Raw genomic sequence first — 26,953 nt, 5'->3', positions numbered from 1 at the left:
AGATTACAGTCCAACCAGTTTGATAGTAACCTGGTGGTGAAACTTCTTACAGCATATGCTAGGGCAGGGCTTGCTACCTCTCTGCAACATGGAAGCTTGTGCACAAAATCTCAGATCATGCAGCCTCTTCTATCATAAGTAGTACCATGAACTCTGTGTAGGATAGTAAGGTAACGGGTTTTGGAGAAAGTGCAGAGCATAGTTACTGCAAACCATTCTCTCATTTAAGAATTTTTCTCCTTGGTGTTGAGAATGGTGATAGTGCAACCAAAAGTTTCCTTTGTGGGGGCTACAGCACCATGGATCTAATAGGAAGCAAGAGCTGGAAGGATGAAATCTAATTTAAAGAGCTGCTGCAGCAGCCAGCATAGAATCCCTCCAGTGCAGGAGGCCATTCAGCCTATCAAGCCTGTATTGACAACAGACCAATACACCTTGCCTTGCTAAACCCCTGACACTAAGGAGCAATTTAGCACTTTTGAACTGTGGGAGGAAACTAGAGCACTGAGGAAACTCAGACAGGGACCAAAGTCAGGAACTGAACCCAGGTGGCTGGCACTACATCAGCAATGCTAATCACTATGCCAGGAGAGCAGAATCTGTGACTAGATCAAGCACTTATCTAATCAGATTTACAGTCACTTTCCTGCTCTCTGACAAGAGTTGCAAATGTTGTTTGAAGCTGAAACACAAGTGTCAGAAATGGAAATTTCTCATTGCTGATTTTTAATCAAATGGGGTATGTAGGAAGAAAACCATAACAATTTAAAGCTCCAAACCAAACAATTGCATCCCTGAGATTTAGAGCTTTGTGTGAGCTCTAGCTGATCCAGAGGACTACATTTGTACAATTATCCAATTCCAGCCAGAAATGTAGTTGTGTGTTTTCCAATTATACTCAGCCCTCCTGAATTAGTTTCACAATTACAGATGTTATTTTTTAAAAATTCCAGATTCATTGACTTCAAAGACTCATGTTAGTCCAGTCCTCTGGTTTCTAGTCCTAGAACAACCAGTTCCTATTGTCTACTTGCAGAAAGATAAATAACTGATTAAAAATGTATCTGCAAGTCTCTTGCTTTATAACAGTCCCCTGCAATGGCCAGGTTCACTTTCTCAGTCTTGAGGATAAGTAGGGATGGACAATGAATGCTGGCCTTACTAACAATGCCCACCTCCTGAGAGTAAATTTAAAACTAGCTGACCATCTGTTTTTCATTAAATCACACTGAAGATTTAAAGTAATGAGGACTTTGAGGGTCATGCATCTTTGGACCTCCTTACGCTATGCTATATTTACTTGCAGTAAAGGCACTGAAACCAGAGCAGACTTAGACAGCATAGTCCATTTCTATTACATTATTCCTGTTCTTTACACTTGAGAAAGAAAAGCAAACCTATAGAAACAAAAGGAAAATTCTTGTTAAAAATGTACTAATGGATTTTTAAAAATGCAGGTGCAAGTACCTTAACTGAAAATCTGAACTCCTGATTATGTAGGGTTTCAATCCAACTAGAGAATAGAAAACCAGACATTTGTTTTCTATTGTTCTGTTATTATTAGCCAAACAGCCTACATAACAAATTGTTATACAGTTACTGATAAAGTCACTGTTGATTTCAACATTTACAGCACTTCATTGTACAAGAAAATAGAGCGACCCACAAATTTCTTTATTGCAAAGCAGTTTAGCAGAATGTATGCACCTGGAGGTGAGAGTCAATGAAATGCAAATTTTTTTTTCAGAAGGCAAAACGGATGTGTTCTGTGTGGCAGAAGTTCAGTTTTTAAGCAGAACATATTAAATCACCATAGCTTCAATGGTAAAAGTCTTTAACAGTTATGCCATCTTAATCTTAGTGGGACAGGAGAAGGAATCACACAGAAAAGGGTTTGGCAACAAGTTTATCCACCATATAATAACCATGCACAGTCAAGTGACAATACATATTTACAAAATGATTTGCACTTCATGGAATAGAGGAACCATTAGTGACAAGGAAATAACAGCATGCTCTAAACCATCTTAACAGAGCCAGTTTTCCAGTGTCAGTGGCAGGCAAAACTTTTTTCTTGAAGGTGGATGGGATAGGAAAAAGGTGAGGTGAGAATTGAATAATATCAATACATTTCTTGATTTAACAACCCAGTGTTAAACAATAAGCAAAAGGTAGTTCCCCTTCATGGAACTCTCCAAGTCAGAAATAAGCAATGAAATGGTTTGCTATGCTCATTTGTCCTGCTTTGGTGGAACTGAAGACGAATCTGAATAAAACAAACAATCTGTACAAAACAAAAATGCACAATTTGAAAAAAATCTGTCAGAATCAAACTGGAGAACTACCCTTTCTTTTCTGCAAGTTGCATATTCTCTTTCATTCCCACTTAACAGGTTTTCCTCAAGTGAAGGTAGTACTGCTGACAGTGTGGGTATTTACATGCTTCAGGAATGTGTCAGCTTTTAATGCACCAAGCTACTAACTAGTCAATGCAAGGTAGCACTACAGGTTCTGTATCTACATTAAGATGCAGCAAATATGCTACAATTAAATAGTTATAATTGATAGATCTCACTACTGGTAGCTGAATGGAAAGGGAAAATATAATTTTCCTTTGAAAAGACTTTAAAGCACAAGATATAAATACTTATGACAGGATATAAAGGCCTCAGTAGCATTATAAAAAGATGTTCCACAGTTTAAATATGGTGGGATCTTGACTTTTTCGTACAGGAACCCTCAAATGACAGAAGCATAAATATGCACAAGCTCAAACTCACTTGAAAGATGCAGAAGGGGTATGTGCCTTTGTCTTAAAAAAAAGTTATGTACATAAAGTATTGCTTGACTTAGTCTTGAGTGTTCATAATTACAGATATAGGAAGAGGAGGGAGACATGCAGTGTAGTCACATTAAAAGGGATGTCCCAAATGCAGAAATGAATATCAGCTCTACAGTTACAACTCATTAGAAAGAATTTCATTAATCACAGACATTGGACAGAAGCATTCACAACACACTACAATGCACAGGCAGAAGTAGGGATCAGAGGGGTTACTGAAGCAGGTCACATATTCTGGCAACACTGCAGTTTATTAGATTTCTGCCCATCAGTCGTTGGGGGTACACTGATGTCTACCACGTTGTTGCCAGGTGACTCATCATGAGCCGATCGATCAGAAATCTGCTTCTGCGAAACTATGCGGTAAATTTCTGGAAGAGAAATAGGGTCATTTTATTAAAGTTTCCTTTCCATAATTATAAACAAAAATAAATTCAAAATTTTCCTAGCCAAACGTTGCTGTTTAAAACAATTACTTTTACGAATTGAAAGAATGCACAAATGCTTTTATGAAAATCCAATAAGGAATTTACCCAGACCTTTTCCCCTACAACACATATCCAAACTGACAATAACTCTGCCATTCCATGAATAGCTGCAGTAAAAGACAAGTGAACGTCAGCTGAGTTAATGGGAATGTACAGAGCAAAGAAAATGGAGAAATTACAAGTCCAACTGATATTGAGAGAAGCAGACCAATTCCAAGCACATCAGTATTCACTTCCTGCTTTGAGATTTTACCTGTAAGAATATTTTTAAATGCTTCTTCTACATTCGTTGAATCCAGTGCAGATGTTTCAATAAATGAGAGATTGTTCTTTTCTGAAAGAAAAGAGAGACTTCATGTTCCACAAGATAGAAGGCACAGCAGAAACATACCTGTTTTCACCTAATTACCTGTAGATTTCAGGCAATTTTCATAGAAATACAAACTGAGCACAGATGGTGGTCATTCAGCTTGATATGTCTGTGTCAACTCCTTGGAAGAGTTGTGCTTAATCTCGGAAGACTGGGGATGAGCGTTCCTCATCAAGTTCAATTCCCTTGCTAAATTTTATGGGCTAACTAACTACAGGTGAAGTTTTCCAGATCCTGACTGAGAAAAATGTCATCTCCCTGCTAGATCTTTTATTAGTTGTTATAAATTTACATCTTGTGCTTTTGACCCACACAAAGGAACATTTTTCTATACAATCAAACCCCCTCAAACTCTCGTAGATCATTTCTGAACCTTCTCTATTCCAAGAATAGTCGTCCAAACCTTTCTGATGTCTCCTCAAACTAATCTGTTCCTTCACTAATACAACACAAGCAACCATCATGCTTTCTAAAAATCACCTTATCAACTTACCCTGCCACCTTTTAATTGTGCATATGCACTCCATGATCTCTGCTCTTCTGTGCTTATTGTGCCTTTTAGTATTTTGTCTTTCCATATTAGCCCTCCCAAAGTCTATGACTTCACCCTACTGAACTCCACCTACCATGATCCTGCCCAAGTCACCATCACATCTATAACCATCCTCATCATTACTACTTTGCAAAATTTGTATAGTTTGCAAACTTTTTAATATTACTCACTACCCCAGAATGTATGCAGTCTATAACAATTGGAGAGCAAGATGGTGTATGTCCACATACTTACAGCAAGACTTCTAGCATAAGGTTAAAAGATAAAAACTGCATCAGGTGAACAGTTTAAGTATGATTAAATCACCAGAGCTAAATGGCAGTCAAATCTGACAGCTATACACTGACATGTTCATCTGGAACTAAGCAGTTACACATGAGCTAAATCCTGGAGATCAGTCTTTTAAAATAATTCCCTCATCTGACTTTCATGGCTTTTGACCAAACTGGTCATTTCACAAAACAAACTGGCTAGCAGTAGTAGCATATTATTCCCCATCAAAGGGCATTCCATGTTTGTACAATCCAACATCCATATTATACACAATGTCCAGGCCTCACTGGAACTTATCAGAGCATGAACCCGCAATTTGTGCCCCTCAGCCTAAATCCAGTAGGAACAATGTAGCCTCTGAATTTCTAAACCAGTCAAGATCAACTAATTCAGCAGACCCTGATTGGACAGGAAACCCTCATATCAGAAAATATGATTATAGGATCCATCTCAAGGTGGCACTTCAAGATCCAAAGATCGTACTGTAATCCTTTGATCTTTGATAAAGGTCATCTGGACTTGAAATGTCAACTCTCTTTTCCCTTACAGACATTGCCAAACCTGCTGAGATTTTCCAGCATTCTCTCTTTTGGTTTCAGATTCCAGCATCCGCAGTAATTTGCTTTTATCATACTGTAGTAAACTGCCATGTGGATGTTCAGGAGAACACCAAGATTTTATATCGGCTTAAAGTGTAAATTCATATCCTGTTCATAAATAATACAGACAAAATCAAATATTAAGATAAGGAAATGAAGTAGAAATGTCAATTTTCGTATCACTTTAGTTGAAATCAAAGATGATTTGCATGATAACCTATAAAGTTCTCAGGAGATTGTATTACACAAATGCAAAACCAATGCATTAATACTCAATAAAGCATGAATATATGATTCAGTGGCCAGTGTCAGAGAAAGACAATGTGTGTTGTAGATAATGGACTGGCAGATGTCACTAAATACCAGCAGGGTATGCATGTATAGGCTTCTCCATTATACTGAGGAATACTGCTATCCTATCAAATTAATGATAAAACATTAATAGATTAGCATTATAAACTGAACTTTATTAATACATTAAGTCTCCAGGCTACCTAGATAATTTGACAGGGTTCAGTAAGATTGACTGTTTAGATACATTTCACAAAAGAGGGCAACAATTCCACAAACAACAACAGTTCATTGGTGTCTCAACCAAATGTCTATTTTACATGTCAATCTGGGAAGTTGGTGCGAAATAGGTGCTATTTATCATCCATCCCAGATCTTCCCAATCATTGTTTAGACTTTAGGTGTAAAGAAAGACAGAGCATTCAGGTTCTACATGGTTTTAACCCTATGGCTCAAATCATGGCACCATTTTCTAGTGCTGTCTTGATACAGTTAGCCAACAGTGATAGCTTTAAGATTCATACACGTGACTGTATCTGAATAAAGGTCAAGGTTTTTATTCAAAGTGACAGTAGACAGGTAATGGCTAGCATTGAGAAAATATATTTGCAACAAATTTGCATCCCTTCACGGCACAAAAAGTCAGCAGAAAACTGAACTAACCATTTCAAACACTAAATAGCTAGCTGTAGATTTGTTATGTTTATAGCATATAATACATACCAGCGAAAGCTCGTGCCTCATCTGTTGGAACAGCTCTCAGATGACGGAGGTCACTCTTGTTTCCGACCAACATGATGACTATGTTGTTGTCAGCATGATCACGCAACTCCTTCAGCCACCGCTCGACATTCTCATAGGTTAGATGTTTGGCAATATCGTAAACAAGCAGAGCACCCACAGCCCCACGGTAGTACCTGAGAGAGCATATAACCAAGATAGCATCAGTTCTCAGTGCTGTATGCTACATCCACTAATCTACCAATTGGTGTGCACAACCACACTTGGGCAGCTGTTGATGAACTAAGCAATAGGAAATTTTCTTCCTTTGATTGGGGTGGGGGATTGATGGTGGTTACATGGTGAATGCAGGGCAAGATACTGGTCTTGAAACCGGCATTAATGTTGGTGACCAGATACAAGAGGCCAAAAACAAAGGAATGTGCATTTAAGTGGCAAACAACGTGAGAGCCAAGGTCACAGTGCTCTGTTCTGAGCAAATTAGCCATTTCAAACATTTTTCATTTTCAACTTTCACCACTTTTCAAATGCTTCCATCCTTTTCAGTTGGCCATTTTCACCAGCAGTGCAGTTTTTCTCACCTCTTTCCAGCTTTCAGGTTAAAGTATTCAAAGAGCCATTAACCGACTCTTATGAGCATTCTAGGCTTCGTTCAGTCATTAGTTATTACCCAAATCTTTAATTTCTCACTCTCAAAATACCTTAATTTTCCTGTTTTACTTTTACAAAAGAATTATATTCAGGAACACAGGAGAAGAGTAGGCCATTCTGTCCTTTGATCCTGCAATTTAACAAGATCATGGCTGGTCTAGAAATCTATTGATTTCTGTCTTGAACATGCTCAACAACTGAGTTTCCAGAGCCTGCTGAAGAATTCCACCCTCAGACTGAAGAAACTCATCTCAATCCTAACATGATTACCTCTTATTCCAAGATTGGTTTTAGACCGTCATGCAGAGGGAACCTGCATTTACTCTGCCTGACTCAGAATTTTGTACACTTTAGTTAGGTCATTCTTCTAAACTCTGGAGGATACAGATCCAGTCTCAACCTCTCCTCATTGGACAATCTTGTCATCCCACGGATTAGTCTCCACTGCATTCCCCTTATGGTCAGTACATCCTTCCTTGGGTAAGGAGACTAAAACTGCATGCAATATTCCAGGTGTGGTCTCACCAAGGCAAGACATTCTTATTCCTATACACAAAAGCCCTTGCAATAAAGACTAATATATGGTTTACCTTCCTAATTGCTTGTCGTATCTGCATGTTAGCTTTCAGTGACTCATGAACAAGCAGTGATTTTATGGACTTACGACTGATCAGGCAGGTGATGAGGCTAGCCCATTGCACTTTGGATGTGCTGACACCTACAACGGTGGTTTTGCCAAGGTTAGGAAAGTCACAGGTCAGGGTAGCTGATGAGGTTAAACTGAGGCATCACCTGATGTAATTTTTCAAAGCCATCTCAGTCCTTTGGCTAAGATGAACTGTCAGATCAAACCCGGGATGAGATGCAATGCCTCATCTCGTCAGCTTGGATCTTTGTTGTTCCTCTTGTGGGGACCATAAATCGGATTCAATTTGAATTTGCTTTTTTTTTTGGATAGAATAATTTTCATTTAAAAAAGATGAACAAACATATCCATGTCCTATTGAAAAATTTTGATGCCCAATCTCTCCCCATTTAAAAAAATACCCTCTGTTTTTCCTACCGAAGTGGATAACTCCAGATTTTTCCACATTAGCACAGTAGTAGTGGTTAGCACTGCTGCCTCTCAGCACCAGGGACCTGGGTTCAATTCCTGGCTTGGGTTACTGTTTGTGGGGTTTGCACATTCTCCCTGTGTCTGCATGGGTTTCCTCCAGGTGTTCCTGTTTTCTCCCAGAGTCCAAAGATGCGCTGGTTAGGTTGATTGGCCATGCTAAATTGACCCTAGTGTTAGGGGATTGGCAGGGTGAATATGTGGGAATAGGGCCTGGGTGGGATTGTGGTCATTCACACTCAATGGACTGAATGGCCTCCTTCTAAACTGTAAGAATTCTATGATTCTATATTCTTCTATCTGCCATTTTCTTGCCTACTCATTTAGCCTAATTCCCTTTGAACTCTTTCATCCTCCAACTCAAATTTCCATTTAATCTTGGCAAACATGTAAATATTACATTTGGTCCCCTAATCCAAATCATTGACAGACTGAATAGCTTGGCCCAAGAACCGACCCTCGACATACCCCACTAGTCACAACCTGCCAATCTCAGATTAATTGGTTGATCCCTATTCTGTTTCCTGTCTGTTAATTAATCCATGCCCATACATTACCCACAAGCTCTAATTTTGCTTACAAACCTCTTGCATGGGACTTTATTGAATAACTTCTGAAAATTCAAATACAGCACATCTAGTTCCATCTCATCATTTCTGTTAAACATCCTCAAAAAACTCCCAACATATTTGTCAACCATGAATCGCCCTTTCACAAAACTAGGTTGACTCGTGCCAATCTTATCAAATATTTTCTAAATCTCCAGTTATCACTTCCTTGGTTATAGATTCTAGCATTCTCCCATCTACTGATGTCAGATTAATAAATTTGTAGTTCCCAGTTTTGCTCTACCTCCTTCCTTAAATAGCAGGGGTTATATTTGCTACCTTCCAACCCATTCCAAAATTTGTAGAAAATTTGAATGAGGATCATCAGTGTATGCACTCTCTACAGCCATCTTGTTCACTGATGCAGATCATTAGGTCCAGTGGATTTAGCAACTTTGTCATTAATTTCTCCAACACTATCTTTTTTTTAAACTAATACTAATTTCTTTCAGGTCTTCCATTTCATTAGTCCCCCAATCCCCATATTTTGAGGATGAGAGATCTTCCTCTGTGTTTATTATTTATTTTCTGACATTTCCTTATTAATTCTTCTATTGCTGCCTGCAATGAGCCCACATTTGTCTTTATCATTGTTACATGCCAATTTACAGTGTTATGTTCCTTGCTAGAGTAAAAAATGAGTTTACTTTTTGTTTTATTTCTCTATCACTTTCTTGATTCTTTTGCTAAATTTTATAATGCTCACAATCCTTAGGGTTACTACTATTTTTGGCAACTTTATATATTTCTGCCCTTGATCCATAGAATCTTTAACTTCGTTAGTCACGGTTAGTTCACTTTTCGTGCGATGAAGGAATGTAAAGCTAGTCATTACCTGTCTACTGTCATATCTTTGACTGTAGTTTTCCAATCTACTTTGGTCAATTTATTCCTCATACCTTCGTAGTTCCTTTTGTTTAAAGACTAGAGTTTCAGTTAGAACTGCATTACTTCCAAATTTCATGCAAAATTTTATCATATTAATGATCATTCTTCCCAAGAGGTTCATTTACAATGAGATTAATTAGCCCTTTCTCACTGCATAATACTAGATTTAAAATCACCTGTTCTCCACTTGGTTTCTCAACATACTGTTCTAAAAAGACAATTACACATGACAAGAATTAGTGCTAATTAGACTTATCCAGCCATGCAAACTGAAGTCCCTCATGATCATTCTGTTATCTTTGTTACCTACCCCTCAAAATTTCCTTATTTATACTAGGCCTTACTTACATTGCCACTACTATTTGGTGACCTATTAGCAATTCTGATTAAAAGGTTTGCTGCCCTTAGATAATTATCTCCACCCAAATTTATTCTGCATCTTGATCGTCCAATCCAAGAACCTCCATCACTAACTTACTAATTCCACCCTTTATGAACAATGCAACAAAATACTTACGCTGAAGTGATGGCACGGTATCGCTCCTGTCCTGCTGTGTCCCAGATCTGTGCTTTAATGGTCTTTCCATCTACCTGGATACTCCTGGTAGCAAACTCCACTCCAATGGTGCTCTTACTCTCCAGATTAAACTCGTTACGCGTGAACCTTGACAGGAGATTGCTCTTTCCAACTCCAGAGTCTCCAATCAGCACAACTAAAAGGAACATATGCACATAAATGTGGATGTTCAAAAAAGCAGTGTAAAAACTGCAATTTGTCTGTGGTGGAGGACCTGTAGGTAGCAAAGTTCACCACCCAGGATACAGTTGTTCACAAAAGCACAGGACTTGTTTGCATTACCCCCTGCTGACAAGATTACCATATGTGCAAAATCTACAAACTATAGTTAAGATTAGAGATCCATGTATCTGACTTGTTTGCATTTTTGTTTACTTATCATGTACGCTGAGTCCTGCTAGACTCTTGAATCTGCCAAACAATTACAGTATCTTTAACATAATAAAATATTCCAAAAGTGCTTCACAGGGACACACATTATGTTTGAGCAGCTGGCCAAAAGCACGGTCAAAGAGATAGATGTAATGGAGCATTTTAGGAGGAAAGAGAAAGAAAGTGGCAGAAAAAGGAGCTTAAAAAGGAAATTAGGAGAGCCAGAAGGGGTCATGAGAAGGCCTTGGTGGGTAAGATTAAGAACAACCCCAAGGCGTTCTACAAATATGGGAAAGTCTGTGTGTGGAACCAGAAGAAATGGCAGAGGTGCTTAATGAGTACTTTGCCTCAGTATTCACGGTGGAAAATGATCTGGGAGGTTGTAATGCAGGTTTGCGGCAGACCGAAAAGATTGAGCATATGGACGTTAAGAAAGAGGATGTGTTGGAACTTTTCAATTCTATCAAGATAGCTAAGTCACTGGGACCGGATGGGATGTACCCCAGGTTACTGTGGGAGGTGAGGGAAGAGATTGCAGAGCCCCTGGCGGTGATCTTTGCGTTGTCAATGGAGATGGGAGAGGTTCCGGAGGATTGCGGATGTGGTTCCTATTTTCAAGAAAGGGAACAGGGATAGCCCGAGAAATTACCAATTGGTGAGTCTGACCTCAGTGGTTGCTAAGTTGATGGAGAGGATACTGAGGGACAGGATTTATGAACATTTAGAGAAGTTTGGTATGATCAGAAATAGCACGGCTTTGTCAAGGGCAGGTCGTGCCTTATGAGCCTAGTTGAGTTCTTTGAAAATGTGACTGAACACATTGACGAAGGAAGAGCAGTGGATGTGGTTTACATGGACTTCAGCAAGGCATTTGATAAGGTCCCCCATGAAAGACTTCTTGAAAAGGTGAGAGGGCATGGGATCCAAGGGGCTTTGGCCTTGCGGATCCAGAACTGGCTTGCCTGCAGAAGGCAGAGTGTGGTTCTTGATGGGTCTTCTTCTGCATGGAAGTCAGTCATCAGTGGAGTGCCCCAGGGATCTGTTCCAGGACTCTTGCTGTTTGTCATTTTCATAAATGACCTGGATGAGGAAGTGGAGGGACGGGTTAGTAAGTTTGCCGACGACACGAAGGTTGGTGGTGTTGTGGATAGTCTGGAGGGATGTCAGAAGTTGCAGCGAGAGATAGATAGGATGCAAGACTGGGCAGAGAAGTGGCAGATGGACTTCAATGCAGATAAATATGTAGTGGTCCATTTTTGGCAGGTCCAACGTGATGAAGGAGTACAATATCAAGGGTAGGACTCTTAGTGTTGAGGAGCAGAAGGACCTTGGGGTCCGGGTCCAGGTCCATAGGACTCTTAAAATTGGCTTCACAGGTGGAGAATGTGATCAAGAAGGCATATGGTGTGCTAGCCTTCATTAAATTGAGGGATTGAGTTTGAGTTGGGAGGTAATGCTGCAACTTTAAGACCCTTGTCAGACCCCACTTGGGAGTACTACACGCAGTTCTGGTCGCCTCCTACAAGAAGGATGTGGAAGCTATTGAGAGGGTGCAGAGGAGATTTACAAGAATGTTGCCTGGATTGGAGGCACACCTTATGAGGATAGGTTGAGGGAGCTAGGTCTCTTCTCCCTGCAGAGGCGACCTGATAGAGGTTTATAAGGTGTTGAGAGATATAGATAGGGTGGATTGTCGGAGACAATTTCCCAGGGCTGAAATGGTTGCTACGAGAAGACACAGGTTTAAGGTGCTGGGGAGCAGGTACAGAGGAGATGTCAGGGATAAGTTTTTCACTGAGGGTGGTGAGTGAGTGGAATTGGCTGCCGTAGGTGGTGATAGAGGCGAACTTGTTGGGGTCTTTTAAAGAGACTTCTGGATGAGTACATGGGATTGAGAGTTATAGATAGGCCTGGTGGGTATGGATATGATGGACCGCGCAACTTGTGGGCCCAAGGGCCTATTTGTGCTGTAGTGTTCTATGTTTTAAAAGGAACACCTGTAGTAAACTGTGTAAAGGATAATGTGGCTTAGGAGTTGGGACATCATACTTTCCCAGAACATAAGGCACTGAGGGCAAGTTTTCTAAAGTTTTAGATGTGGTTACCAAGTACCCTTTAAGCTTTTATAAAGGAAATTAAAAACTTTCTACAATTGTGTTAATATAGTAATAAAGTTGAAAGCTAAAATACTTAATATTGTCATTGGCTGTTTGTCAATTTGAGAATGACTTCTACTCAATGACATGTGTTTCTGCCATGGATCTTCATCTGAATAAACATGCTGATTCTTAAGCACGTGGGGCAGAATATCCCATGAGGTAGTAGGATCTGGAATGCAGGATTTACTTCTATTCCTCCTCTGCCTCCTGTCTCATCATTAAGACACTAGAATTCAAGTACGATGCAACTTGATAAGCTGTCCCCATTCTGAACAATTGCTGGCAAGTTCCTCCCAGTCATTAATGTCAATGCCGCCATGCTTCAAGAAGGGCTGGAATATCTTTGAAGCATTTTCTTTGTCCTCCCCAGAATATTACGCATGCATGTTGAAAGAACAGGGCCTGACAGGAGAGACAGAGTCTTCAGCAATTTGGACAGTGTCTATCCAAAGTTGATTTTGTATTAGGTTTTTCCTGAACGCTTGGGGAACTAGCTTCAAGGAGAACCCAACAATTGTTCAATGGTCTTTCCACTGAATCCAGAATTTGCAAAGGCATTGCTGATAGAATTTTTCTAGAATGTGTGGGGCTGATAACACAACCCACATCTGATTGCACTACAGGAAAGTGATGTCAACTGCTCTGTACACTGGGTCTTTCATTGATTCGGAGGCCTTTGTTGGCAAATGCTTGCTGTCATAGTTTGTAACAGACTGAATCAGCACATCTGATCTAGTGTTGGGTCTGCTATCATTGGACTTTTTGGTAGAGGTGGCTAAAGCAGGGGAAGGGCTCAATATATTCTAAAGTCTCTCCTTCAATACCTAAAGGAGATAGATTTGATTTGGCAAAACTCAATGATAGGTCAAGTTTTTTGATCTCTTCAATTCTGTATACAAGAGTTCAGAGTGGACAACAAAACTGAAATCATCTGCAAATTGCAGATTGTGTATTGATGGTTAATTAAATCTGGCAAGGAGGCATCTGAGATTAAAAGTATTTTTCACCTGGGTGGTACCTGATATGGACACCAGTGAGCAGTTATCTTTGAGATGAATAGCCACTGTCAGGTGGATTGTAAATAAAATGGTGGGTATCACAGCCTTGCTTGATACTAATCTGGATTTTGAGGACATCTACTTCAGACCTCCCACTCAAGGCAACTTGATTTTGAAGCAACTACCAGATAGTGAAATAGTTTCTTGGATATCCCACTCAAGAACGTTTTTTTCTTACTGCCAGACTTTTAAATGGACCTACTTAATATAAAGTTGACCTTTCCCTATAACCTAGCCATGACTAACACTATATTCTGCACCCTTGTCTATCCTTCTCCCCAGTGTATTCTATGAATAGCATGCTTAGTCTGTACTGTGCAAAAGAAATAACACTTTTCACTGTATACCAACACATGCAATAATAAATCACATCAGAGCTTCAGTAAATGCAAGTCAAATACTTTGGTCAGGTTGACGATCGCAATGAAGCGTTCCTGGAGTTGTCCTCAATGTTTCCCTTGGATTTGTCTGGAAACCAAAGAATTTGAGGTCCCTCTGGAAGACTGAAGCCAAATTGTCTTGGGATTTCCTCAGCCACAAGAAGATGGCAAATTAGGAAAATGTGTCTGGAAAACACTAATGGTTTCCACAGTACGATTTATATCCCTTCTTGAAGATAGAGCTGTCACATTGCTGGAGTTGCAGTGGAGAGAGAAGAGTGCAGTTCTTTCCTCCCAAACCAGTAGGAATGTCTGGAATCTTTAAGTAAAAGGTCCATCTGCTTTGAGGATTTCACCTGGAATACCCATGAGGGCTGCAGACTTTGTTGTTTTTCATCTGGGTCCTCTCAATACAAGTTTGTCATTAGATTGCAGACATGAGGTGGACAGCCTGCAGCCCAGGGATCACATGCAGCCTATATGGGGCTATGTACGAGACATTTTGGTTACTGTTTCCCATTCACATTCCTCCATCTGTATAATTTGTCCCTACTGGTATGACTGAAGTGATAAGCAAAGGCGAATGAAGGGAAATGCATCAGAGCCATGTACTCCTACTGCACCCAAAACTTAAATATTTCTTTTGTTTTTACCATTTGAAGTTGATGACAATTCTATTAATACATAAATGATTGAGGATTTTTTTTTTAACTAGTTATGAAATATTCAGCATGCAATAACTGTATTCAATCTTACTCATGGTCATGGTTAGTGAATAAGCCAGATTTCAACCTTGTGGCCCAATTTGCATATCATTGTTGCAGACAAGTCAATTGGCAGTGGCTTTATTTTTTATTAAAATGGAGCAGATTTTTCACTTTTTCTCTGGTATCAAATAACAAGTTTTCATCTGTTTTTTCAGACAAGACCACAAACCATCCTTTCCTGCAGTGGCACATTCTCCAGGAACTTCACTTCAATATTGTTGTTTGTTTAGAAGGCCATTTAGCCCATTGAGTCTGCTCCGCCATTCAATAATATTATGGTTGATCCGATGGCTCCAGTCCTTGTCCTTGAAGCACCGGGGACGGAAGATATAGCATCAACTGCCACTGGGGTTTCACAGTTCAGTTGTTCAAAATGTTCTTTCTAGCAAGCAAAGAAACACCATTCTGTGAATGACAGGATTTTATCAGTTTAACCATGGTTTCAGGATGGTCTTGGTGGCAAAGAACTTTGTCTACCACAACGGTCAGCATATTGTTGGTTCTTGCAGGTTCTCTCCCCACTATTTAAATTGGCAAGGAGAAATTTCTTCAGAGTTATGAATCTTTGGAATTCTTTACATCAGGGAGCTGTAGAAATTGAGTCAATGCATATAGTTAAAGCTGAAACAAACCGATTCTTGAACAAGAGGGAAGTCAAGGGTGTTATCAGGGATAGGCAGAAGTGGGGTTAAGGCTGAGATCAGATCAACCACGATCTTATTGAATGGTGGTGCAGGCTTGGGGCCCGTATTCTTCCTCTTCCAAACATTATCACAGGTCATTTATCTTTCACATTGGTCATTGGGCATCAGCCTCAAGCTGATGAAAAGCTGCCTTAAGTTGCAACTTTGGGTTGAACTGCCAGGCAACAAAGACTTTGAATTTTTTCCTTCCAGGTAGTCACCTTTGTCATTGAACCAATCCTGATTACAACAATGCTCAAGCCCAAATGTGTTGGTAACAGGAGGAAGAGCATTTTATTTGATCCCATTGTTCTGGAATTAATTGGACATGAACATTTTCCAAGCTAGTTCTGGGATGTACTTGGCATTCCTATCTTTATTTGGACTGTTTTTGGGCCAAGACATTGATTGTCTTCCTTTTTGACCTTATGACGTCCTGTCGCTAAGTGGAGCCATCCAGGACCAACTCCCCACTTCACAATCAATACAGTGGCGCAGGTTCCTTCTAAAAATGTGAATTTTATCACCTAGGACAAGGCAGGAGATGCTTGGGAACACAACCACCTACCAAGATCCCCTTCCAAGCCACACACCATGCTGGCATGGAACTACATCACAGTTCCTTCATTATCACTGGGTCAAGATCCTGGAACTCCCTTCCCAACAGCACTCCACAAACAGATAAATAAAAAAATTCACAACCAAAACAACAACAGCTATCATGCCCCTCCCCCACACATGGATTGTGTAGTACAATCACTAAAATCTTCCTATCTTTAATGTGTTTACTAGGGAAAAAGCAAGATTAGGCTATCGAGTTGGATGATCAGCTGTGATCACGATCAAAGTCCCTGAAGAGTCCATTCACTCCTCCGAAAGAAAGACAGCACTGATACGTTGAATGTCTTTTATTAACTAGAATTTAAAATTATTGCAGAAATGAAGAAAAGTGGGGCCTGGCTGTGTACAAAGAAAAACAAGTACTGATGAGTGAAATCTGAGAACTGAATGCAAAACACGTAGTGTGATCAAAGCTGAACTGAGTTACAAAGTGCTGAATAGAGAATAAATTTTCCATTATCTTATATTAAAATTGTTTGGTACAGGCGTCACTAACTTTCATAAACAATTTGCAGCTGTGGCTTTGTTCTGGCTTTTTCTGCTAGCATTGTACTTTCAAAGAATACAGTCAATTTTTCAAGCTAATCCCAGCATGCCTGTTGAGTTTAAAATGTGGTCAAGTTAACTTTAAGAGCTTAGCATTTAAATGTAATTGCATATGCAGAAATATCTTAAAATGAAGTCTTTACATTAATGAAGCAAACTGTACACAACAGATCCCTAGGAGGTTGTTCCTTTTGGGATGACAGTTAGGACATCAAGGTTAGAATCGAGCCTTCCTTTGAGGTGATCATTGGAGTCAAGAGTGTCAAATCATGACGACCAAAGCCAAACTTGCCACGGCAGCCTTCTTTAACTTTGTGTCACCGAGTCTGCTTTTTGAGGACTTTTTGGATCACACTTCCTGGCATCTCCCACATGTCTTGCGAAAATAGGGTGGTCCTACCAGGAGCATTGCTCAAGGGATCATTAGAATGAACAGGCCTCCACACCATAAAAAGGTGATAATCCAAGGAGAAGGCTTTATATATCTATTTTCCATCATTAGAAGTACAATATTTTAAGTGTTTCAATACACTGGCACATGGTGGCAGATAGCACTGCTGCTTCACAATGCCAGGGACCCGGGTTCAATTCCCAGCTTGAGTCACTGTCTGGGTGGAGTTTGCATGTTCTCCCCATGTCCACGTGGTTTTTTTCTGGGTGCTCCGGTTTCCTCCCACATTCTGAAAGACGTGCTGGTTAGGTGCAACAATTTAACAGGCAGTGGACTGTGGTGACTAGGGGAATTTCACAGTAAGTTCATTGCAGTGTTAATGTAAGCCTTACTTGTGACTAATAAACTTTACTTTTATTTTACACTAAGCTGGAACAGGGTCTCTTGAAAATAGATAACAGCTTATTAACCAGTATAAAACGACAGACCAAATTGTATACATAACACTTGCATTCGTATAGCACTTTTAGATCAAACTTCAAATGGGTGCATTCCACTGCAGAAGTTGAATCATTTCATTGATTTGACTTCGGAGTTTAAAGAAGATAACATCAGGCTATTAACTGGTTGAAACCAGACTTATTACTTCAATTGGTTCTTGCACAATTTCATAAGATTGGATTCTATTGCACCTACATAAAACTAGTGAATCCAGAAACAATTCTTGGAGACTGGCAGAAGTTATTTGAATTGCACTCCCTCCCCTCACTGGATCTGCAATGATCACTGAACAGTGAAGAAATCAAGAGGAAAATTAAAACATTTTCTCCCTAAAGAATCATTTCTAATTGGAATTCCAAGTTAATCTTCACATGTAAAAAAAAATCAATTTTGGAAACTCTTATAGGTCAGTAGCCAGTTTAATCATAAATCATAGATGTTGTTATCTGTTTTCTAAATCACAACAAATTACAAATGCTTTGAACAGATACCAGAATTCTGCAACATCTGCTCATTGCTGGTTAATACAGCTCAGAACATTGTATACAAACAATGCAATAATGCACTCACTGGCATGGTTAATGCCCACAATAGAAACTTTGTCAGTTTCAAGCTTTCACATTTTTAGTTTTCAAAAGAATTCACTTAATTCCAATCAGTTCCTTGTCAGCTGATCTCAACCACTTATGGCATGAGATGTTTTTAGTCATCAATGGGCAAATGATGAAACTTTCAATAGTCTTATGACTCTAATCCATAATTAGTAAAATCTCAATTCACTGAGATTTTTAAAGATTGTTCAGGGCATTGGAGGTTGATGATACGTATAAATACTTCTGTTTAAAATAGTGCTTATAACAATCAATGTATATTGTGGATACGAGTTAACACTTTTAAAACCCAAAGATTGTAGGGTATTGGCCATGAGTGCATGATGCAGGAACAACTTCAAATTCATTGCAAGTGGTTACTAATGCTGACACCAGCTATTGTTCTGCATCAACTATTCCTGAACTTGTATAAAGTACATTGTCAATAATTGGATAACAATGGTTGACACTGGATTACAAAATTACTGCACAGATTTCCAGCAGTTTGAAAACTCAAGTTTTTTGGGATGGGAGATATGAAAACAAGTGTAAATACTTGGATCAGGCAACCTAATTATTCCCAAGTGGAAATAAATCTCCAATCCACCATATCATTAATTAAGTCACTATTTTGATCTTACAAATGCCCTGCCATAAATTATGCCTCATCACAGGGGGAGGTAGTGGTGCAATTGTATTGACACTGGTCTATTATTCCAGAGGCCCAGGTAATGCTCTAGGGATCTAGGTTCAAATCCCACCACAGCAGAAAAACATCTGGAATTAAAACTCTAACGATGACCACGAAGCCATCATCTATTGTCAGAAAACTCCGTCTGAGGTGGTGACACAGTGATATACTATTGGCGGTGGCAGGGGAGTGCTGCCCTGGGAGATCTTAACATCAGTTGCTCATGAAGTCTCACAGCACAAGTCAAAAGTGTACCATTCCCCTTCAGTTGCTCAATCAGTACTCCATTTTGAACAGCACTTGGAGGAAGCAGTGGTAAGGGTACAGAATGCATCCCTCAAATAAGAGTGGCTTAGCAGTACCATCATTGTTTGATCCCAAAGGATATTGCTACATTTGCCCATGCCAGTATGTACAGGACATACCTCAACAAAGTTCTTGTGGTGACAAAGACCCATCTTCACATTAAGGATACCCTCTGTCGTGTTGTGTAGCACAATCATGTTAAATGGATACACTCTGAACAGATGTAGCCACTCAAGACTAGGCCCACAATGCTTCATGGATGCCATCAGCAGCAGAATTGTATTCAACACCAATCTATAATCTTGTGGCCCGGCATACCCCTCACTCTACCATTACCACCAAGCTAGGGGCTCACCCCTGGTTTAATTAGGAGTGAAGGGGCAGGCATAGCAACACCAAGCATACCTAAAAAAGAGGCACCAACCAGGTAAAGCTACAACACAGACCTACTTGCATGTTAAGCAACAAGTAACTGAGTTAAGCAGTTCCGCAATCAAAAGATCAGATCTAAGCTCTGCACCCTTGTCACATATAATGCTGGACAATTAGACAATCTCCTGGAGGCAGAGGCTTCACAAATGTCCCCATCATTGATGATGGAGAAGTCCACCATATCAGTGCAAAAGATAAGGCTCATAACAAAGGCTATGGGTCCTGACAATATTCCAGCAATAATACTGAAAACTTGTGTTCCAGAAGTTGCCGTGCCCCTAGCCAAGCTGTTCCAGTACAGCTGCAGCATTGGCATCCACCCAGCAATTGAAAGATTACCTAGGTATGTCCTGCACACAAGAAACAGGACAAATCCAACCCAGGCAATTTTCACCCCTCAGTCTATACTCGATCATTCTTGAAAAGATGGAAGGAGTCATCACGGTCAGTCCTGCTCTGCCCAAGGCTGCAAGAAACTACAAAGGGTTGTGAATGAAGCACAGTCCATCATGTAAACCAGCCTCCCATCAACTGACACTGTCTACATTTCCCATTGCCTCAGAAAAGCAACCAGCATTATCAATAACCATGCACCCCAGACATAATCTCTTCCATTTTCTTCTGTCAGAAAAAAAAAGATACATAAGTCTGAGATCACGTGCCTTCATGACTCAAACTTCCCTGCTGCCACCAAACTTTTGAATGGACCTACCTCCAACTAGGCAGATCTCTGCACCCTAGTTATGACTGCAACACTACATTCTGCACTCTCTCCTTTCCTTCCCTATGTATGGTATGCCTCGTCTGTACAGCACACAAGAAACAATCCTTTTCACTGCATACTAATACATATAATAATAAATCAAATCAATAGCCTATTCATAGACATTCAATTGGAGTTCCACCCAAGTCACTCAGATCCTAATCTCATTACAGCTTTGGTTAAAACATCACTGTAGGAGTTCCTAATAATAATAATGTCCTAGGCCCAAAACCTCTCAGCTTTATTTGTGTGACAAGGGTGCAGAGCTTAGATCTGATCTTTTGATTGCGGAACTGCTTAACTCTGTCAGTTACTTGTTGCTTAACATGCAAGTAGGTCTGTGTTGTAGCTTTACCTGGTTGGTGCCTCTTTTTTAGGTATGCTTGATGTTGCTATGCCTGCCCCTTCGCTCCTAATTAAACCAGGGGTGAGCCCCTAGCTTGGTGGTAATGGTAGAGTGAGGGGTATGCCGGGCCACAAGATTATAGATTGGCGTTGAATACAATTCTGCTGCTGATGGCATCCATGAAGCATTGTGGGCCTAGTCTTGAGTGGCTACATCTGTTCAGAGTGTATCCATTTAACATGATTGTGCTACACAACACGACAGAGCTTTATCAATGCCTTCCATCACAAATGTCAGAAGTTGGGATGCTCGTTGACGACTGCACAATGTACATTCAGTACCATCTGCAACTCCTAAGTTACTGAAGCTGCATATTCAAATGCAGCAATACCTGTACAATACCCAGGTTTAGGCTGATAAGTGGCAAGTAACATTCACACCAGGCAATGATCATCCCCAACAAGAGGGGATCTAACAATCACCCTTGACATTCAATGGTATTACCATTGCTGAGCCCCCCCTCCAACTATCAACATCCTGGGAGTTACCATTGACAGAAACTGAACTGGACCAGCCATATAAATACTGTGGCTACAAGAGCAGGTCAAAGGCTAGGAATCTTGCAGTAAGTACTTCCAAAGTCATAAGTAAAGTCACTGTCATAAGCAATAAGTCAAGACGGTGAAGAAATATGCTTCACTTGTCTGGATGAGTGCAGCTCCAACAACACTCAAAAGGCTCAACATCTTCCAGAGCAAAGAATCCCACTTGATTGCTACCCCTTCCACAAACATTTAATCCCTCAGCCACCAAAGAATGATAGTCAAGTGCACCATCTACAAGATGCATTGCAGGAACTCAGATTCCTTAGAAAACACCTTCCAAACCTATGAGCACTACCCCTAGAAGGCCACAGCAGCAGATACATGGGAACACTGCCAGGGTCCCTCTCCATGTTATGCACCATCCTGACTTCGAACTATATCACCGTTCCTTCATTGTTAGAATCAAAATCCTGGAATTCTCTCCCTAACAACACTAAGTGTATCTGCACCTCAGGGACTGCAGCAGCTTAAGACGACAGCTCACCTTTATGGGCAACTAGGGAGCACCCATAAATGAATCTGTGGTCAGCAAATCTGTGTGTCGATTTTAAGCTCACAACACAAAACACAGTTGGAGTTCACATCATGAACAAAAAGCTACCAAGAACCATTAAATGGGAACTCAAACTGTCAACCACAAGTATGTTAGGAATTCAATATTGCTTTAGAGAGAATAATACAAAATTGTACTGGTGCCAGACAAAGCCTGTGGAAACTGGCTACGTTCAGTGGTCTTTTAAGATACTCGCATCAATAATAACATTAATGTCTCACACCATTCATTATTACAACCACCTTATTTCATTTATGGATCACTAAAAGTTTTAGTGTAAATCTAAACTCAGTCTATTTTTCCAATTATAAATTCCCCCATTTGTTTTTATAATTGAAACTGCCATGTAAACTTGTTGCACTGCAATCACACCATACCGACAGTGAACTGCCAACACTGATGATCAGATATACTAGAGACTAGTTACATTGTAAATCTGTACTTCAGAATTACAGAATCCCAACAGTGCAGAAGAGGCCATTCAGCCCATCATGTCTGCACCAACTCTCTGAATATCTTACCCAGGCCCTCTTCCTGCCCTATCCCTGTAACCCCTGTAACACATTTATCATGGCTAATCCATCTAATCTTAGAACACTAAGGGGCGATTTAGCATGGCCAGTCTACACATAACCTGCACATCTTTAGATTGTGGGAGGTAACCGGAGCACCTGGAGGAAATCCACAAAGCAAGGGAGAATGTAGAAAATCCACATGGACAGTCACCCAAGGCCAGAATTGAACCCAGGTCCCAGAATCTGTGAAGCAGCAGTGCTAACTACTGTGCCACCACGTTCTCATACTTATAAGCAAAAATAAAGTCAGATTATGAGACTTCCAAATTGGGATTGAATTATTGGAGACTTTACAAACCCTGGTCCATTATTCCCCTTCTAAGTAATTTTGCTTCATCTGAAGGATTACATTGCCTCGACTTCTCAAATGTAACATAGGAGACCAACTCATAATATTAAAAAGTTTTACATTTTGAAAAAGGGTCAAATTACAGCAAATTTACTTGATCTTTAAGATGTCAAAGGAACTCCCCTCCTTCAAAAAACACTATACTTACCTCAACAAGCAGTTCAACAACCACTGAAAGATGACACCTTCATCCCTAGATTATGCACTTACATCATGGAGTGGAGCCTGAACTACAACTTTCATACCCAAGGCAAGGGTGCTACCACCGTTTGAAAACTACTCAGTGCAGACAGAAATGTGGAAGAAAGCAGGATAGAAGTTAAAGAGTAAGTGTGTTTCAAAAAGATCGACAAATTCTACACAGTAACAGTACTGGCTATGTACAGCATTTCTCCAGGGAACTGCTATGTATTACCTCAGGACTTGACTATTCCAATATTCTCAAGTCAGCTTTCCATCTGCCAGAAGAGGGTCCAGGAAAGATACTGTGCCAGAGAGTTGGTGAGACTTGATGGGCTGAATGCCCTCTTCTACACAGCACAGCAATGGTGATTAGCACTGCTGCCTCAGTGCCAGGGACCCAGGTTTGATTCCTAGCTTGGGTCACTGTGTGGAGTTTGCACATTCTCCCTGTCAGCATGGGTTTCCTCTGGGTGCTCCAGTTTCCCCCCACAATCCGAAAAATGCGCTGGTTAGGTGGATAGGCCATGCTAAATTCGCCCTCAGTATACCCGAACAGGCACCAGAGCCTACTTGTAACTAATAAATAACTTTAAACGTTAGTTACCACAATGCAAAAATAAGAGGTTGTCCAAAAACTCTGATCCATGTCCTAATTTGTACCAAGTTTATTCATTGTCCCTACACTGGCCTCTGGTCCAGCAGTACCTCAAGATTATAATTCTCATCCTTGTTTTTATATCCCACTGCAACCAACCCCATCTACCCAGCAACTCAGATCATATGCACTCCTCCAACTCTAGCCTTTGTGTATCCCTGATTGCAATCACTTCACCTCACCAGTCCTGCATTCAACTATGCAAGGCCAAGCTCTGGAATTCCCTCTGTAAACCTCTCCACTTCTCTGAAGACACTAATACATACTTCCTAGTCCAAGCTTTTGGTTTTTTCCTTAGTACCTCTTTACGTGGTTTACAGTCAAATTGTGCCCAATAATCCCTCCTGTGACATTATGATTTTAAAGCCACTACATAAAAGCAGAACAATGGTGTCTGCAAACACTGATCAACATTTCCAATGCCCATGTCCTCACCTGAAAACAGCTTATATGAACTTGCCACTAACTACATACTATTAGACTGCAGTGCAGAGAAACTCAACTTATATCCCAGCAAGCACTGCAGCCCAAATTGCCAAATTGTTATGAAACTAACATCAAGTGAAATGAGGACAGACTGAATTACATTTGTGTGCCTGAACTACCTGTTCCTTAATCACCAACTCCCCAATTTTACTTGAAGTCTACACTTGGTCTTGATTTCCATGGGCAGCGAAAAGCAGCAATTCAAAATATTAAAGATAACAGAAATTAGAGAAATGTAAATTGATTAAAACATTAGTAGGAAAAACTTTATTCACAAAGCTAAAGCTTGGAATAGTTTGTTAAAACAGGATTGTAGAAACAAGTGAAGTTGAACTTTAGATTGGGAACTAAGCATGCGGGTTGTAGGTTTGTGATGCAAGCACTTAATCTAAGCTGATGCTTTGAGGGTGCCATCTTTCAGGCAAGTGTTAAACTGCTTGAAAGATGGCCCCAACTGCCTCTTCCAGTGAATGTAATGTTATGTGAAGGAGGGCAGTTTGGGTACTGGGATTAAGCTTCAGTGAGCCTAAATCTTTGCTCATTCATGTAAGTATATTATCTACCATTTATAAAATCAAGCTCTTTGCTGGTGATGTTTAATGGACAGCTAATCATCCATAATTTGTAATTCAACCCTCCTCTGATCAACAGTAAGACCAAACAACTCAAAAACTGAAGGTCTGCAACCTCCCCTTTAGAAAAAGGGGAATGTACCTTCCTTTTTTGGAATGGATAAATGAATGGTGTAATTATGCCTTTTAAACTAGATCTCAATGCATTTCACTAGATCTGCATAACCATCAATAAAGACAAATTACTATGGTAAAGCTCAGCAGGTCTGGGATATGTAGGGAAAGAAACAGAATTAGCCTCAATTTCTTACAGACTGAAAACGTCTGGACTCAACACTATCTCTTCCCACAGATGCTGCTACACCTGAGTTTTATTTTATAGTCTATAGTTTGACTTCTAGAGCCAGAGAAAATTGAAATGATCCTGAAACACATTTGCACCACCAAAACATGGGAATAGTATAAAGCATTGCATCCCAGGAACATAACTCCAAATTTAACTTTCTGCCCTGGAAAGCTAAAGAAATAGATCAGCCTCTGCCTGGATGAGAAGAAATTGTCTACCGTGCACATTTCCACCTGACTGCCAAATAAAACTGGGCAAAGCAAGTTCTAAGAATAATCATGCTCCAAACATCACTCAACCAAAAGGGAATGCATACTAGGAGGCATTAATGAGATCAAAACTACAGACTGAACTCTTGACATGAAGAATAAAATTTGCAAGTTGCAGTTATGAAAATTAAAGCAGTGTAATTAAATCTTTACAAATACTTTCAATTACACATAACCTATGTAAAAATTATTCAAAAATCAACAGGTCCTAGCATCCACATTTCAATTTACTGACAACAATCTAAGTCTAGTTAAGATGGTGCATAGTCAAATATCAATAGCTAAACCACTTTACAAATATTTATATTCATAAGAAAACTGTGTTAGCATAACTAAATTAAAAAGCACATAAGCACAAAGATGTCCAGAGGCATATTAGAACAGAAATAAATGCTAGGCCAAATAGAACAGAATAAAGAAATACCCAAATAGTGGAAAGTATCCCTCCCCTGATGATAGCTTAAAAGGGAGCAGATAAAGTGCCTCCACACATGTAAATTGTGAAAGGTTGAAAATACAGTGTTGAACCTACTGTATATTTGATCTCAGATGAAAAAGTTTAATTCCATAAATAGCATTTTTCGATTCCCAATAATTAACATTTATGAAGACAGAATGACAGAGTATAGAGATCCAGTTGAGGAGAAGGAACAGGAAAGAAAAAGCTTAACTGTGGAAGAATGAGAAGCTTAGTCGTGGGAGAATGAAAAAGCAACAAACAGATCAGCCATAACATGGAAGATAACTGATGTCATCAAGCATATTTGGTGCATTGGTAACTGTCCTAGCAAAAACAAAATGCTTTGATCGATATGATCTAATGAGTCCATCCATGAATCTCAACCACTCAATGATATCCTTACTACCACCAGTAGCATTATACACTGCTAATATTTCTTTTAGATACAATCCCAGTCAAAATCCTTGTACTAACACTTTTCCTCAGATCACACACATATTACACATTACTAAAATCTAAGTGCGAATACATCACTAATCCGATGTTTTAGTGGCAAGCAGATCTGATAAATCAAAAAAACTCAGCAAAGCAAACGAGAGAAAGCTCATAGGCACTATGAAAAGGTAAGGTGTATGAAATCACTCTCAGAGAAACATTTAAAGAAAAAAGTATGCCCTGTAATAAATAAACAGCGTACTGCAAATGAAAAAATATTTCAAAATGTAGGAAAAAACGGCAAAAAGTTTTACTATGCAATTAGAGAGGAATGTTAAAGGGGTTAGATCTGCAGGTCTATGGCTAATCGATGGGGATTAACATTATTGCAGACTACAGCTTTTTGGGCGGTTTGTCTCTCGTTTCCAGCTCCCATTATCAACGCTTACTATCGGAAAGCGTGGAGGGAAAAAGTAAGTTAACAAAAATGCCGATGAGAAATGGAGAACTTACCTGGCCCACAGTGGGCAAGTTTTTTTTTGTACCCTCTTTTGCCCAGGTTCAAGACACAAAGCCTGAGGCCTACGTCCACGATAATTGTGTAAGGAAAAATACGGCAAAAAATAATTTAACTCCACTACGGATGGCAAATTGCCTACCTTTGAAGAGGTAATCGTACTCATCATCCCTGGTTCCCATTTTCAGCGTCAATACAACCGCTTTCTATCGGAGCAAAAACCTGCAACGACCGCAAAAAAACACCCCTTCCTTTTTTTGTCGGCGCAGGCACAGGCCCAACCCCTGTCGGACAACCGGAAATTACAACCAACCCAACCGGCCTCCCGCTCGCTGATTGACAGCTTA

At 39.9% G+C, this 26,953-nt stretch overlaps 1 protein-coding gene across 1 annotated transcript; it reads right to left on the bottom strand.

Moving 5' to 3' along the window:
• Positions 1–1,653: 1,653 nt before the first annotated feature.
• Positions 1,654–26,888, bottom strand: LOC145358828 (ras-related protein Rab-11B). Its single transcript, XM_080213153.1, has 5 exons — positions 26,749–26,888; positions 9,936–10,131; positions 6,140–6,333; positions 3,584–3,664; positions 1,654–3,213 (listed from the first exon to the last, which is right to left on the bottom strand). The coding sequence occupies exons 1-5, from the start codon at positions 26,786–26,788 to the stop codon at positions 3,068–3,070; spliced, it is 657 nt and encodes a 218-aa protein (XP_080069279.1). The 5' UTR covers positions 26,789–26,888; the 3' UTR covers positions 1,654–3,067.
• Positions 26,889–26,953: the final 65 nt, after the last annotated feature.

The sequence above is a fragment of the Carcharhinus amblyrhynchos genome, chromosome 26 (genome assembly GCF_965287045.1).
Source record: "Carcharhinus amblyrhynchos chromosome 26, sCarAmb.v2.hapA, whole genome shotgun sequence".
Classification (NCBI taxonomy): domain Eukaryota; kingdom Metazoa; phylum Chordata; class Chondrichthyes; order Carcharhiniformes; family Carcharhinidae; genus Carcharhinus; species Carcharhinus amblyrhynchos.
This window is presented reverse-complemented; position numbering and strand designations above follow the sequence as displayed.

Bases quoted from the DNA above. Each gene is read 5' to 3' on its own strand.
- LOC145358828 (XM_080213153.1), bottom strand. From the start codon at position 26,788: ATGGGAACCAGGGATGATGAGTACGATTACCTCTTCAAAG. The intron at 10,132-26,748 runs GTAGGCAATTTG...TGTTCCTTTTAG, and splicing joins GTACGATTACCTCTTCAAAG to TTGTGCTGATTGGAGACTCT. The intron at 3,665-6,139 runs GTATGTATTATA...CTTTTCTTTCAG, and splicing joins TGAGGCACGAGCTTTCGCTG to AAAAGAACAATCTCTCATTT.